The sequence below is a fragment of the Triturus cristatus genome, chromosome 1_1, assembly GCF_964204655.1.
Source record: "Triturus cristatus chromosome 1_1, aTriCri1.1, whole genome shotgun sequence".
Lineage (NCBI taxonomy): Eukaryota > Metazoa > Chordata > Amphibia > Caudata > Salamandridae > Triturus > Triturus cristatus.
Genome location: NC_140579.1, coordinates 21884022 through 21899395, shown reverse-complemented (window position 1 = coordinate 21899395; position 15374 = coordinate 21884022). Strand labels below are relative to the sequence as shown.

The 15374-nt window shown below is 46.3% G+C and overlaps 1 protein-coding gene across 1 annotated transcript in view; it reads right to left on the bottom strand.

Moving 5' to 3' along the window:
• LOC146869184 (E3 ubiquitin-protein ligase TRIM39-like) overlaps positions 1–15374 on the bottom strand; it is an 84531-nt gene that overhangs the window by 43597 nt on the left and 25560 nt on the right. The window contains exon 3 of the mRNA XM_085643015.1: positions 13789–14019. Within this exon, the coding sequence (XP_085499141.1) occupies positions 13789–14019 (231 nt within the window). The remainder of the gene's footprint in view (positions 1–13788; positions 14020–15374) is intronic.

Genomic DNA, 15374 nt, shown 5'->3' with positions numbered 1-15374 from the left:
TAGGTATGGTGCTTTCCCCTTTTTCTCATGTTTTATTGTGATCTTTCAGGGGAATTAGTTGTGGGCACCGGAACGTATTCAATTGATTTCTGGTTTTTTCCCAGCCCAAGACACAAAAAGACTAAAGTCCTCAAGAACACACTGTGGCATTTGAAGAATTAAAGAGAGCTTTATGTCAAGCACCAGTTTTAGCAAACCCTGATTACAACAAATCGTTTATGTTTTTGTGACAGAGCGGGATGGAACAGCACTATCTGTCCTAACACAAGATCATGCAGGAAAACACGAGCCCTGTGCTTATTTTTCTAGTACATTAGACCCAGTAGCACAGGCTTTGCCTGCGTGCCAAAAATCAGTTGCAGCAACGGCCTTAGCCATAAGACAAAGTGACTTGATAGTGCTGGGCCACCCTCTGACAGTACAAGTACCACACGCAGTAGAGGTTCTCTTGAACCGGACACAAACACAACACCTGACTGTAGCTAGACTGACAGGCTATGAGCCAACGTTATTTCAACCACACATAGAGATCAGACGATGCAACATACTGAATCCTGCTACCCTTTTGCCCTCCAGTACAGAAAGCGTTTCACCACACGACTGTGTTGAAGTAATACATACCGTGACTAAACCAAGACAAGACTTGACAGACGTTGCACTCCCAGACCCCGACCTAACACTATAAGTTGACGGCTCATGCATGAGGACAGGGGCGGGAGAATTAGTGGCAGCATATGCAGTGACTACTGATACTGTAATAATAGAGACTAAAAGAATAGACATATTGTCAGCACAAGCAGCAGAGCTCATCGCCCTGACACAAGCGTGCATAAGAGCTAAGCACCTGAGAGTAAACATTTACACCGATTCTCTGGCGAGAAAGAGGTTTCTTGACCTCTCATGGGGTCAAGATACAGCATGGCCCCATATTCAAGCCCTACTGGAAGCAATACATTTACCAACAGCCATAGCTATCCTAAAATGTAAAGCACATACTAGAGCCACAGATACCATTTCCCAAGGCAATGATCTGGCAGACCGAACAGCTAAACGGACAGCTCAGACCCCACTAGACATGACAAAGTTACAGGTTCAATAAGTGTCCAAAGCCATGACAGTTAGGGATCCTTCCAAGGATGTACAAGACATACAGACACATGCTACTATAGACGAATTAAAGAAATGGTCGGAACAAGGAGGGGTACTGACTGATCAGGGTTGGATGAATAAGGGCAAATCCACATGGTTTCTTCCTGATTCGATGGTACAAGTGATTATAAATACCGCACATAGTCCTGCACACTTAGGAGAGAAAGCAATGATAGATAGCTTACAGAATATATGGTTCAACAAGCACCTGCGTGCAGCAGCGAAACAAAAGGTCAGAACATGTATGATCTGTTGCCAATTCAATCCAGGTAAAGGCATTCCGATGGAACAAGGTGGATTCCATCCACCTGACCACCCTTTTGAAGTGCTCCAAATGGATTATATCCAAATGAACAGATGTAGAGGTTACAAATATGTCCTGGTACTAATGAAGCAGGTGTCCCTTCTGTTAGGGTATACCTGGAAATTCCATTGTGTGCAACATCCTGAAGCAGCAGGCCTTGTAGAAAGACATAAACAGACATTAAAAATTTGCGCAGACAAAGGTGTAGATTGGATGGTAGCCCTGCCGGTTGCCCTCTTTTTCATGCGAATGGTAGCTCATTCTAGAACAGGCTTATCTCCCTATGAAGTGGTCTTTGGTAGACCACCAAATATGTGGGGCACTCCAATGCCTAAAAGATAATAACATGCTGACAGATTACCTGGCTTCCTTGATGTCTGCACTACTCTCTTGTTGTTCGCAGGTTGCTGCCGCCTTCCCTGACAACACCCAGGTCAAAGAATACTCCATCGCTCCTGGATGGAAGGCGCCAAAGTCAGTGCTCTGGACCACGGGGACGGCCGTTAAAGTCAAAGTGCACCTTCACCACTCTTTTACAAAGGAAAAAGACTTTAAACTTGGATTTTGGATTTTGAACACCATTTTCTAGAGGAGACTCCCCAGAAGTCTCCACAAAGCTAAACTGTGATCTAAGAAGTCAGAACCCGTTTGATCAATTAAGTCCACTAGGTGGTGAAGCGGTTGAACATGTATTCTGGCTTGCATAAGATCTTGGACAATAATATTGATAAGAAAAAGCAAGATGTGCATCACGATAATATGTATCAGCTTAATACTACATGCTATTTTTCCTCCTATTGCCTCACTCTTATACTCCTCCACTAATGATACCATAAAGCACACATTTAGTGATCTGCCATCCTATGAGCTATCATATCGACTTGCCTTACGCAACAATACCTTTATTCAGATGCTGCACCATTCACATCAGACTAGCAATGCTACAGACTGCTGGGTCTGTGGCCGACTCCCCCCCTATCAGAACTATAAGGGAGTTTTGCCCCTCTTTCTCTATCCGTTCACACACAATGGCTCCTGTGGAGCATGGTTTAGTTTGATTAATTCCCTAGATTCGAATTCCGCAGTTTATCAAGACAACTGGGTATGGGGAAACCTGAACTTAGTTTTTGCTTAAAGTCTGCTACCCTAACAAGGAGGGACTTCCCAAAAGAACAGGAACTGATCTAAGAAATGAAGTATATGGATTAGGTAATTTTACACTTAACCTCATGATCCTGAACGTTGAATCTGAAGCTACACCAATCTTGCCCGCCATGTCCGTATTCCCAGTAAAAGGGGAATTATGTATAAGAAAGAATGGCTCCATACACATGGGCCATAGTAAATGCACCACTGTAATAAAATTCAGTGATCAAGGCAAGTCTACATTTAGAGCTTCTCGTCATTCCTACTTTATATGTGGCCAGACCGCATATATACGCCTACCTCTAGATTGGGATGGTACCTGTTACATAGCATTCCTCCTACCACCTGTTTTCCTAGCTCCTCCTGATTATCATAGAAATACTCATTTAGTACACAATAGACAGCAGAGAGATCTCCCAATTGTCGATTACACTGAAACAGCATGGGAAAAATACACAGATTTCAATAAAGGTCTCTTTCCCTATATAGGTACAGTTACCAATAGTAAGCTGATACGTAGATTAACCAGAACCCTTGAAGCAGTAGTGAACGAAACTATTTCCGCCTTAGGCAATTTAACAGAAGAGCAGTCTGCTATGCGGATTGTTGTGCTTCAAAATAGTCTTGTCCTTGACGTTATCCTGGCCGATAGGGGCGGAGCTTGTAGGGTCATCGGATCAAGCTATTGCATTTTTCATACCAGAAAATTCGCCATCTGTATATAAAGCCATAACTCGCCTTCATAAGATTGTAAGCCAGATACACCAGAATCCAGGCACCTGGACTTGGTCCGGTTGGTTTTGGAGTGTATTATCTACCTTTGGATGGAGGGTCCTATCCTTCCTAGGTATTGGCCTTCTCATACTATTCAGTTGCTGCTTATGTCTACAATGTGGACCAGCGATCTGTGGTCTGTGTGCCACATCGTGCATTCCACATCAAGATTTTCATTCAAGATCCCGGAAGAAGAAAGAAGAACAAATGATGCTATATGAACAGATCAATGGATTAATGAAGATTGATATCTCTTGACGGGCAAGTAGGGGACAAGGAGGGAATGTGGAAATATGGATTTTTCTGGTCAGTTATGTCCCCTATCTTGGACCCCAACGGTTCTATGTGCATGTTACAAGTACATGTATGTTCCCTCCAGTTCCAGTTATGAAGACGCAAATACATGTGCGTCCACCGTTAACATGTCCTCTGTTGATCCGCCATGAATGGGCCGGATATTCCATTCCTAAGTACGAAAGGCCACCGCCTTTATATGGTTCACTTATGCCATTTTACAGTCCAGGCAAGTAGGCCCTGATTCTGTCATCAAGCTTTTCTTGCTTTCTGTCTCTGAAGCTCCAGTCCGAGCCTGCATCTGTGACCATGAACTTTGTCTCATCCTCTGCGCGGCTCACGATGCCCGACATCAGCTTGCTGCCTGCCAAGAACTGTATTTCACCTTCGGAAATTATCTGCTCCGCTCCCTGCCCAATGCATTCCTGTCTAGTAGTTTAAGTAAACATTCTTCCAGCTACCGAGCAAAAGGCCCGGCTTCTCTGTCCTCATGCAAGTAATTCATAGCCCTGTTACCATGGAATATTCCTACCCCCTCGCATTTAGTGTAGACACTTAGACGCTTGTACACGCACTCACAGTCAGTATAGAATAGATTTTGTTCGAGAGACCTTTCTTTTTGGATAACACAGTTCTTTAAACATAGGATATTAGATATGATTTGGGATTAGGTTGACATAACCCCAGACTTTTGTCTCCACATGTAGAGCTAAATGTCAAGTCCCTTTCTCCCTCTAGTTGCACGTCTATCACACGTCATGCGACTGCGCACGCATCTCTGCCAAATATTTCTGCTGACATTGCAGGATTCTCCAGGTATCCACCCACACATGACAAATTACCCATTATCATCAAGTGGACGCCCACATGGACGCCCACCTTCACGCCTACTTACACGCCCACATGCTCTTATCTCATTCTCTCTTGCTCTTTTGCTTACGTACAATTGAGAAATGTATATATACTGTACTCTGTGAATAATGTTTTGAGAATATTGAGAATACTTTTCAGTCCCTTCCAGATCCTTTTTTGGTGATGGAAATATTCTCCCTTTGACTCGAGTTATTGGAATAAAGCCCTTTTAGAACCTGATACCACAGACTCAGCCTCTTGCTTTATGCATGATCTTATTGATATTATGAAATTATGAGAGCGTGATATTTTATTTACCACACTGGAAACAGAAGTGCACCAGCTGCTTTGCTAGTGCGGTGCCTGTGGATGAGAAGCTTTCTCTAGAAACAGAAGTGCATCTGTTGCTTTGCTAGTGCGGTGCCTGTGGATGTGAAGCTTTCTCTAGAAACAGAAGTGCATCTGTTGCTTTGCTAGTGCGGTGCCTGTGGATGTGAAGCTTTCTCTAGAAACAGAAGTGCATCAGCTGTTTTGCTAGTGCGGTGCCTGTGAAGCTTTCTCTAGAAACAGAAGTGCATCAGCTGCTTTGCTAGTGCGGTGCCTGTGGATGTGAAGCTTTCTCTAGAAACAGAAGTGCATCAGCTGCTTTGCTAGTGCGGCACCTGTGGATGTGAAGCTTTCTCTTGAAACAGAAGTGCATCAGCTGCTTTTCTAGTGCGGCGCCTGTGGATGTGAAGCTTTCTCTAGAAACAGAAGTGCATCAGCTGCTTTGCTAGTGCGGCGCCTGTGGATGAGAAGCTTTCTCTAGAAACAGAAGTGCAACAGCTGCTTTGATAGTGCGGCGCCTGTGAATGTGAAGCTTTCTCTGGAACCAGAAGTGCATCAGCTGCTTTGCTAGTGCGGCGCCTGTGGATAAGAAGCTTTCTCTAGAAACAGAAGTGCATCAGCTGCTTTGCTAGTCCGGCGCCAGTGGATGTGAAGCTTTCTCTAGAAACAGAAGTGCATGAGCTGCTTTGCTAGTGCGGCGCCTGTGGATGTGAAGCTTTCTCTGGAAACAGAAGCGCATCAGCTGCTTTGCTAGTGCAGCGCCAGTGGATGTGAAGCTTTCTCTGGAAACAGAAGTGCATCAGCTGCTTTGCTAGTGCAGCGCCTGTGGATGAGAAGCTTTCTCTAGAAACAGAAGTGCATCAGCTGCTTTGCTAGTGCAGCGCCTGTGGATGAGAAGCTTTCTCTAGAAACAGAAGTGCATCAGTTGCTTTGCTAGTGCGACGCCTGTGGATGTGAAGCTTTCTCTAGAAACAGAAGTGCATCAGCTGCTTTGCTAGTGCGGCGCCTGTGGATGTGAAGCTTTCTCTAGAAACAGAAGTGCATCAGTTGCTTTGCTAGTGCGACGCCTGTGGATGTGAAGCTTTCTCTAGAAACAGATGTACATCAGCTGCTTTGCTAGTGTGGCGCCTGTGGATGTGAAGCTTTCTCTAGAAACAGAAGTGCATCAGCTGCTTTGCTAGTGCGGCGCCTGTGGGTGTGAAGCTTTCTCTAGAAACAGAAGTGCATCAGCTGCTTTGCTAGTGCGGCGCCTGTGGATGTGAAGCTTTCTCTAGAAACAGAAGTGCAACAGCTGCTTTGCTAGTGCGGCGCCTGTGGATGTGAAGCTTTCTCTAGAAACAGAAGTGCATCAGCTGCTTTGTTAGTGCGGCGCCTGTGGATGTGAAGCTTTCTCTAGAAACAGAAGTGCATCAGCCGCTTTGATAGTGCAGCGCCTGTGGATGAGAAGCTTTCTCTAGAAACAGAAGTGCAACAGCTGATTTGCTAGTGCGGCGCCTGTGGATGTGAAGCTTTCTCTAGAAACAAAAGTGCATCAGCTGCTTTGCTAGTGCGGCGCCTGTGGATGTGAAGCCTTCTCTGGAAACTGAAGTGCATCAGCTGCTTTGTTAGTGCGGCACCTGTGGATGAGAAGCTTTCTCTAGAAACAGAAGTGCATCAGCCGCTTTGTTAGTGCGGCGCCTGTGGATGAGAAGCTTTCTCTAGAAACAGAAGTGCATCAGCTGCTTTGCTAGTGCAGCGCCTGTGAATGTGAAGCTTTCTCTAGAAACAGAAGTGCATCAGCTGCTTTGCTAGTGCGGTGCCTGTGGATGTGAAGCTTTCTCTGGAAACAGAAGTGCATCAGCTGCTTTGCTAGTGCGGCGCCTGTGGATGTGAAGCTTTATCTGGAAACAGAAGTGCATCAGCTGCTTTGCTAGTGTGGCGCCTGTGGATGTGAAGCTTTCTCTGGAAACAGAAGTGCACCAGCTGCTTTGCTAGTGCGGTGCCTGTGGATGTGAAGCTTTCTCTAGAAACAGAAGTGCATCATCCGCTCTGCTAGTGCGGCGCCTGTGGATGTGAAGCTTTCTCTGGAAACAGAAGTGCACCAGCTGCTTTGCTAGTGCGGTGCCTGTGGATGAGAAGCTTTCTCTAGAAACAGAAGTGCATCTGTTGCTTTGCTAGTGCGGTGCCTGTGGATGTGAAGCTTTCTCTAGAAACAGAAGTGCATCTGTTGCTTTGCTAGTGCGGTGCCTGTGGATGTGAAGCTTTCTCTAGAAACAGAAGTGCATCAGCTGTTTTGCTAGTGCGGTGCCTGTGAAGCTTTCTCTAGAAACAGAAGTGCATCAGCTGCTTTGCTAGTGCGGTGCCTGTGGATGTGAAGCTTTCTCTAGAAACAGAAGTGCATCAGCTGCTTTGCTAGTGCGGCGCCTGTGGATGTGGAGCTTTCTCTAGAAACAGAAGTGTATCAGCTGCTTTGCTAGTGCGGCGCCTGTGGATGTGAAGCTTTCTCTAGAAACAGAAGTGCATCAGTTGCTTTGCTAGTGCGGCGCCTGTGAATGTGAAGCTTTCTCTAGAAACAGAAATGCATCAGCTGCTTTGCTAGTGCGGCACCTGTAGATGTGAAGCTTTCTCTAGAAACTGAAGTGCATCGGCTGCTTTGCTAGTGCGGCGCCTGCGGATGTGAAGCTTTCTCTGGAAACAGAAGTGCATCAGCTGTTTTGCTAGTGCGGTGCCTGTGAAGCTTTCTCTAGAAACAGAAGTGCATCAGCTGCTTTGCTAGTGCGGTGCCTGTGGATGTGAAGCTTTCTCTAGAAACAGAAGTGCATCAGCTGCTTTGCTAGTGCGGCGCCAGTGGATGTGAAGCTTTCTCTAGAAACAGAAGTGCATCAGCTGCTTTGCTAGGGCGGCGCCTGTGGATGTGAAGCTTTCTCTAGAAACAGAATTGCATCCGCTGCATTGCTAGTGCGGCGCCTGTGGATGTGAAGCTTTCTCTAGAAACAGAAGTGCACCAGCTGCTTTGCTAGTGCGGCGCCTGCGGATGTGAAGCTTTCTCTAGAAACAGAAGTGCATCAGCTGCTTTGCTAGTGCGGCGCCTGCGGATGTGAAGCTTTCTCTAGAAACAGAAGTGCATCAGCTGCTTTGCTAGTGCGGCGCCTGTGGGTGTGAAGCTTTCTCTGGAAACAGAAGTGCATCAGCTGCTTTGCTAGTGCGGCGCCTGTGGGTGTGAAGCTTTCTCTGGAAACAGAAGTGCATCAGCTGCTTTGCTAGTGCGGCGCCTGTGGGTGTGAAGCTTTCTCTGGAAACAGAAGTGCATCAGCTGCTTTGCTAGTGCGGCGCCTGTGGATGTGAAGCTTTCTCTAGAAACAGAAGTGCACCAGCTGCTTTGCTAGTGCGGCGCCTGCGGATGTGAAGCTTTCTCTAGAAACAGAAGTGCATCAGCTGCTTTGCTAGTGCGGCGCCTGCGGATGTGAAGCTTTCTCTAGAAACAGAAGTGCATCAGCTGCTTTGCTAGTGCGGCGCCTGCGGATGTGAAGCTTTCTCTAGAAACAGAAGTGCATCAGCTGCTTTGCTAGTGCGGCGCCTGTGGATGTGAAGCTTTCTCTAGAAACAGAAGTGCATCAGCTGCTTCAGAAGCTGGCTGAGCCCCCGCTCCACCAAGCCATTCTCTGGAAATGGTATAGCTTGACATGCATGCTGCCCCACCGCGTGTTGCTCATCGTTAAATTCAGGTAACTAAAAGTATAAAGTAAACATTAATACACTTAAAAAAGCCCTTTTGTCTGCATGTTTGTGCTGGTGAGTTTCCGTCAGTGCAGTGTGCCGTTCTCTTCAGAGTCAAGTGACATGATGTGGGGGTTTCTTTTCAGCACCCTGCAGCATGACCTTCTGGGTGCCGTCCAAAATGAATAACCAACAACAGCCCCCGTTAGCTAATAGCTTTTATATGAGATGGCACTTGCACGACCCTGGAATCCGCTCCAGATCCCACACCTTAAACAATAGTGGCAGGTTCACAATTCCGGAATGTGATATCATTAGGGGACGGGATGTGGCCTAACAGCTAGAGTGGTCAACCTCGAAGCTGGGGAACCAGGTTTGTGTCTCAACAGGGATGCTCAACATACTGTGAATCTGGGCAAGCTAGTTAATCTCTCCGTGCCTAACAAAATGAATGTGTCCGTCTGTAACGCACCTTGTGCTCATGTAAAGAGCTCTGATACCTTCGGGTTGAGTTTGCTCTATATAAAACTAAAAGAAAAATTATACTGTTATCTCAGTAAAGGTCACTTAAATACTTGCTCTTTTAGCAGTGCGGGCTGACTGGTGGGAAGCGGTGGTGCATGTTCACAACTCCGTGTCCAGAGATAACTGGAAACGTGAGCATACAGTGTTGTTTCGGGGGTTCGTTTCCCACCCCTCTCGCAAGATCCCATCTCGGAAACCCCCACGCGCCAGCTGCGGCGTGTGTGTGTTGTTGAATTATTAGCTGCACTCTAGATTCTCAGTAGAGTATTCAAGAAACTAGACTTGCATTTTTACAAATTTTCGAGGCCTGATCATGTAAATTAAATCAGCGTTTCACAGGGATCTTTTATTTTTAAATACATACAAGTATATTCAGAGCCATTCCTGGCCACAAACCGGAGCCAGGAACATTATTTTACATTTATTTTCAGTGAATTTAAATGACTGAGAGGGTATGGCGTAAAGGCCAGAGCTGCTGACGTCGAACCTGGGGATCCAGGTTTGCGTCTCGGCGTAGGCTCGACATCCTCCGATTCTGGGCAAATGACTTAATCTCCTATCGACTACGGTCTATGGGCAGCGCCTAAAGACTCTCATTGAAAGCATTATAAATTGTAATAAAATAATGAGAGAAATGTAAAATAGGTTCCTGGCTCCGGTTTGCGGTACTTTATTAGTGGGTACTAGGGGGGACTCCGGGAACAATCACCAGTTGCTCGGCCTGTAGTAGCTCCCAATGATTTTACTCATCAGAAGTAGCTCTCTCTACAGAAAAGGTTGGAGACCCCTGGTGTACACGGATTACTGGTAGCACCAATGGTTTCATGCAGTAAAAAGTAACCACTGTAGAACGAGCAGGATTTGCAAGAGGGACAGTCGTGCACCTATTCCGCACACGTCTGCTGCCTGTGTCACCCTCGTATAGAGAATTCCAATGCTCTGATGTTATTGTCCAACTTACGACATGCTGTGTAAACTGCGCATATTATTTACCAGCAGATAATAACAACAAATACGACGTATCCAATGTGAGCAAGTAGCGGCCTATAGGTGCATTGCATCAGGAGGAAGCGGGGACCACTTACCTATTTATTAGGAGAAGGTGAACCTGTCTCGGGCCAACAGCTATGGCTCTCTGTAACAACTCTGTAACTCTGTAACAACAGCAAATCCTGCCGTACTTCCGCACCGTCTTCAGTGTTACTGGTGGAAGCAGATGTTTTATATTGTGAATTCAGCTTTGTCGCCAGAATGAAAGGGGACGTTGAAGGACGTTAAAGGCCGTTGAAGGGCATAGTTTTCGGACTCTAACTGGAAAGTGTGGACACGGATGTGTGCAGGTATCTTACAGCTTTCGGGCGTTTCAGAGAAGCACAAAGCCCACAATGCCCATGTAAGCAGCTAGTTTTCCCACTCGCATATTTGGGAGCAGATTGATGTCTGAGCAGTGTTGGTAGGGTGGGCGCCAAACTCTGCTCAGCTCGTGGCAGGCAGAGTTTTTGCCAAACTCCGTGCTCCAAGCAGAGCACAGAATGTGGCAAAACTGTGCCAAAGAAGCAGAGTTTGCTGCCCACTCCTAGAATCAACTTCCCTGGTCACATGACATAGCAGTGGGTGATATGAATGAGTTTACATGACACAGTCTGCTGGTCCAAAACAAGTCACATGACACAATCTGTGAAATTCTGAATGTTATCACATGAAGCAGTGCAGTGTAGGATTTACTGAATGAGGCCACATGACATACTCTATGATATTTTGAATGGGGTCACATGACACTGCATTGTCTGGTATATTCTAATCTGTGTCACATGACCCAGCACATGGAGAACTTCAAATAATATTATAAATCATGAATGATTTCCACCCGTCGAGGAACCATTTTACAAGACCTACAGGTGATATCACACACACTGAGAGCACAGCTAGAGCGGCCAATGGAGACTGGTTCCTTCTCATGAACACTCTGTATGCCACGCTCTGAATACAGGTATTTGGACCTCTGCAGTGATGTGTGTCGTCCTAATGGGGTCTCACACACTATAATCTTTGTTACAGTTTAGCTACAGGCTGTAATCTATAGCGCCTAGACATCAACGGAGAGAGTGGATGTTACATTTGTGCTACATATGGGAGTTGGGTGAGGACAGAATGTGTCTATTGTGATTTAATGTATGGGGACAGGAGTCCATTTTGGATTCCCCTATGTGTGAATAGTACATATGATGGAGGATGGAGGGACCTGCCAGATAGGGAGGTAGATTGTGGAAACCTTCTGCAGGTCTTTGAAGTGGACCAGACATCTGTGAAAGGAAAGGAATGAGGGAGACAAACGATGCTCTGAAGGACATTCAGTGCCCACTTCCTGCATCCTTCATCCCCAGAAGAGTTAATGCAGTTCTGTGCAGCAGCCGGGAGGGAAGGCCTCTCTTCTGAGCCTGTGTTTCAGATTCCTCTGTCACGGCACACCCAGCTCCGCTCTCTCTTCCTGCCAATACAGTGACAAAGACTTTAGCCTGACCAGTCTGTGCTGAAAAATAAAATGTTAGAACTGCCTGAAACCAGCTCCAGAGATGGAGCTCTCGAATTTTCATCTACATCTAAAAAAACTAGGACAAATATTAGTGATAAACCCAGGTAACTGTGCCAGGAGTCTCTTTCACCAGTGTCAAGACCCACAACGCGCTGATGGAGATAAATATATCAGTTTCAGAGCCAGGATCCTTGATTGCCGCTTCCTTACAGGTGAGGGGAACCTGGAAAGGACCCCTGCAAGGAGAGCTGTGGCTGCCTATAGAATAGAGAAACTGTCGGCTGCCTATAGAATAGAGGAGCTGTCGGCTGCCTATAGAATAGAGGAGCTGTCGGCTGCCTATAGAATAGAGGAGCTGTGGCTGCCTATAGAATAGAGGAGCTGTGGCTGGCTTTGGAATAGAGGAGCTGTAGGCTGCCTATAGAATAGAGGAGCTGTCAGCTGCCTATAGAATAGAGGACCTGTCGGCTGGCCATAGAATAGAGGAGCCGTAGGCTGCCTATAGAATAGAGGAGCTGTCGACTGCCTATAGAATAGAGGAGCTGTCGACTGCCTATAGAATAGAGGAGCTGTAGGCTGCCTATAGAATAGAGGAGCTGTGGCTGCCAATAGAATAGAGGAGCTGTCAGCTGCCTACATAATAGAGGAGCTGTCGGCTGCCTATAGAATAGAGGAGCTGTGGCTGCCAATAGAATAGAGGAGCTGTCAGCTGCCTATTGAATAGAGGAGCTGTCGGCTGCCTATAGAATAGAGGAGCTGTTGACTGCCTATAGAATAGAGGAGCTGTCGGCTGGCTATAGAATAGAGGAGCTGTAGGCTGCCTATAGAATAGAGGAGCTGTCGGCTGCCTATAGAACAGAGGAGCTGTAGGCTGCCTATAGAATAGAGGAGCTGTGACTGCCAATAGAATAGAGGATCTGTAGGCTTCCTATAGAATAGAGGAGCTGTTGACTGCCTATATAATAGAGGAGCTGTCGGCTGCCTATAGAATAGAGGAGCTGTCGACTGCCTATAGAATAGAGGAGCTGTAGGCTGCCTATAGAATAGAGGAGCTGTAGGCTGCCTATAGAATAGAGGAGCTGTGGCTGTCAATAGAATAGAAGAGCTGTCGGCTGCCTATAGAATAGAGGAGCTGTGGCTGGCTATAGAATAGAGGAGCTGTCGACTGCCTATAGAATAGAGGAGCTGTGGCTGCCAATAGAACAGAGGAGCTGTCGGCTGCCTATCGAATAGAGGAGCTGTAGGCTGCCTATAGAATAGAGGAGCTGTTGACTGCCTATAGAATAGAGGAGCCGTCTGCTGTTGCCCTCATCCAATGTGCTTTACATGGAGCTACTTCTCTGGAAATTTCTTGGCTGTAAACTAATCAACATACTTGAGCCGAGCATCACTGTTAAAGTGACAGGGTACGACCACGATAAGGAGGTTTACACCTCTAGCCCCACCCTAAGCCATATTAGAGAGGAATTTGGTTGCTGTATATGGTGTCAAGAAAATCTAGTTTTAAATTAAATTTCTATGCTGCCGGGCAGCAATTTGCAGAGATTAATTTTGCACACTCTGTAATATGATCAAGGGTTACTCGTAATATAAAATTGTCATTATTCTACAAACTAAAGAGTTTCCTGTGGAAATCTCTACCTTTATCTGGGGCAACACGCCATCACCCAATCCAAATGCCTAGTTACATAGCTGGTCACCCTAACAAGAGGTCAGTGCACGTGAAAGTAGGTGACCACTTGCATCAGGAGAAAAGAAATCAATTTAAAACAGAAATGTTTTCAAACGTCTTAGAAAAGGAGAATTCGGTTTCTTTCCAAATTTCTAAGATGTTTTCTCACATTATGCTTTACATTTTTATCCAGCTTTTTTCACATTTTGCTCCTTCATATCCCTGTTAATTACTGTCATTAGAATTACTCGGTGCGTTGTATTAACTTGTATATGATAATGTAAGAGGTCACTGTACATTACACTGCTTGTATATTGAATCTGGCTCTCAGCCTCAAGTAGGACACTGTAAATAATCCATGACTGTATATTGTGTGCGGCTGTCAGAGTGCGTGGGGTCACTGTGCATTGACCCTGCCAGGAGATCATGTGTGTTCCACTCATACATTTATTAATGCACACAAAATATGAATATTTCACTTCCTTCTTTTGTTGTATTTGCCAAACAGTATCTCACCTTTAGGAGTTCCCATGCGGGCACCTCACACTTCTTTTCTATCTCTGTTATCAGGGCGTTGAGAGAGGTGATTTGATTGGACAGTTTGGTGATATTTGCATTTTCTACCATGGTAATTTTCTTCTCCATCTCCTCCAGTCTCCCGTGCAGTGTTTGCTCATTTTCTTTCAGGAGTTGCTGCAGTTTTTTAATCTCAGATTCAAGTTTCTTCTTCTCAGTTCTTAGCTTGTTCTGTCAGAAGCAAAGAAATGCTGGTTAGATCTTATAAAGCTTCCTATAGGCCGTCCTGAGAGTGGGGGGTCCAGGAGGAGGCTGGAGGGGCGGCCTATTGTGATTGTCATCACCTTGCACAAAGGGTTTGTCTGAGTGACATCCAAAAAATGACATTTGAAAGAGAATTTAGATTTTTCACAGCCTGGTGGGCCGAAAATCTGTATTTTATTAAAGACCCGAGGTCTAAGATTATGCAAATCTCCTCAATTGCCAGCTCACAGCAGCAACAATCGAAGAATATAGAACTTCAATAACATTCTAATAGGCTATAAAGTTAGATAGTTTCTAAGATCCATAACTTCCTAATGAAAAACTTCATCAGTGAAAACTGGCTACTCTGAAAAAAAACAACAATACAAAATTAAGGACTTTTCTCCATTAGGGAGGGTTCCAATGTGGAGGAATAATCTTAGCCTCCGTGTCTCTAATAAAATCCAGATTTTCTGCCCACCAGGCTGTGAAAAATCTAAATTTTATGGCATGACACAGAGGCCCATAAACACAAGAGAGCCCCACGTGATGCATGGTGAGGAGAACTAGAGGCGCAGGGTTCTAGGAGCTAGCAGCCTCCAACAACAAATGTTAACCACAACAATAGCTGCTCCTAGTGTAGAGACCACTATGAATTTATGGTTGAATTGGGGGCAGAGCTTGCTCGCGACCAAGATGGCCGCTTGAGCCGAGAGCTCCGTGAATACCGTCCTAAAATCCTCAAATTATCCTGCAGTTGGCACGTGTAGCAAATAAATATTAGTTCCCCCTGAGCTCTGGAACAACGCGGGAGCGGTAAATGACACTCCTGGCAGCTGAGTGACCAACTGCGCCGAAGATAGAGCGACGGCAGTGGTGTGCTGAGCTGGGCCTCAATCCCCGAGCTTGCCTGAGTGCGAAACGCAGAGAGCATCCGGACCTCCCCTACGAGCCACAGACGGGTGACGCGAGTGGAGATCAGCCGCGATCGGGAGCGGCGGAGATACCGGAGAGGCGGACCTGAGAGGTGAGCGCTCGGCGCGAGGCGACCCCTGTGTGAGGCCTGGGGCTGCCTCTGAGACGCACCTCGATCCCTGTGCGTGTGAGGAGGACACAGCGAATTCAATATCGCTGCGTGGCTGCCGCGTAATACAGACGGCAGCACTGAGACCCGTGACGAAAGATGCAGGCATAAAGTAAGGAAATACGGCGGGACAGCAGACCTTCCCCACGCTTGCTGGGGAAGCAGACACACCCTGTGGTTGAGCCCACTGCGAAGTTATACGGCATACTACATGCTGCAGCGCCACCATTTTGTGACAGGGTTGAGTGGAGCTAGGACA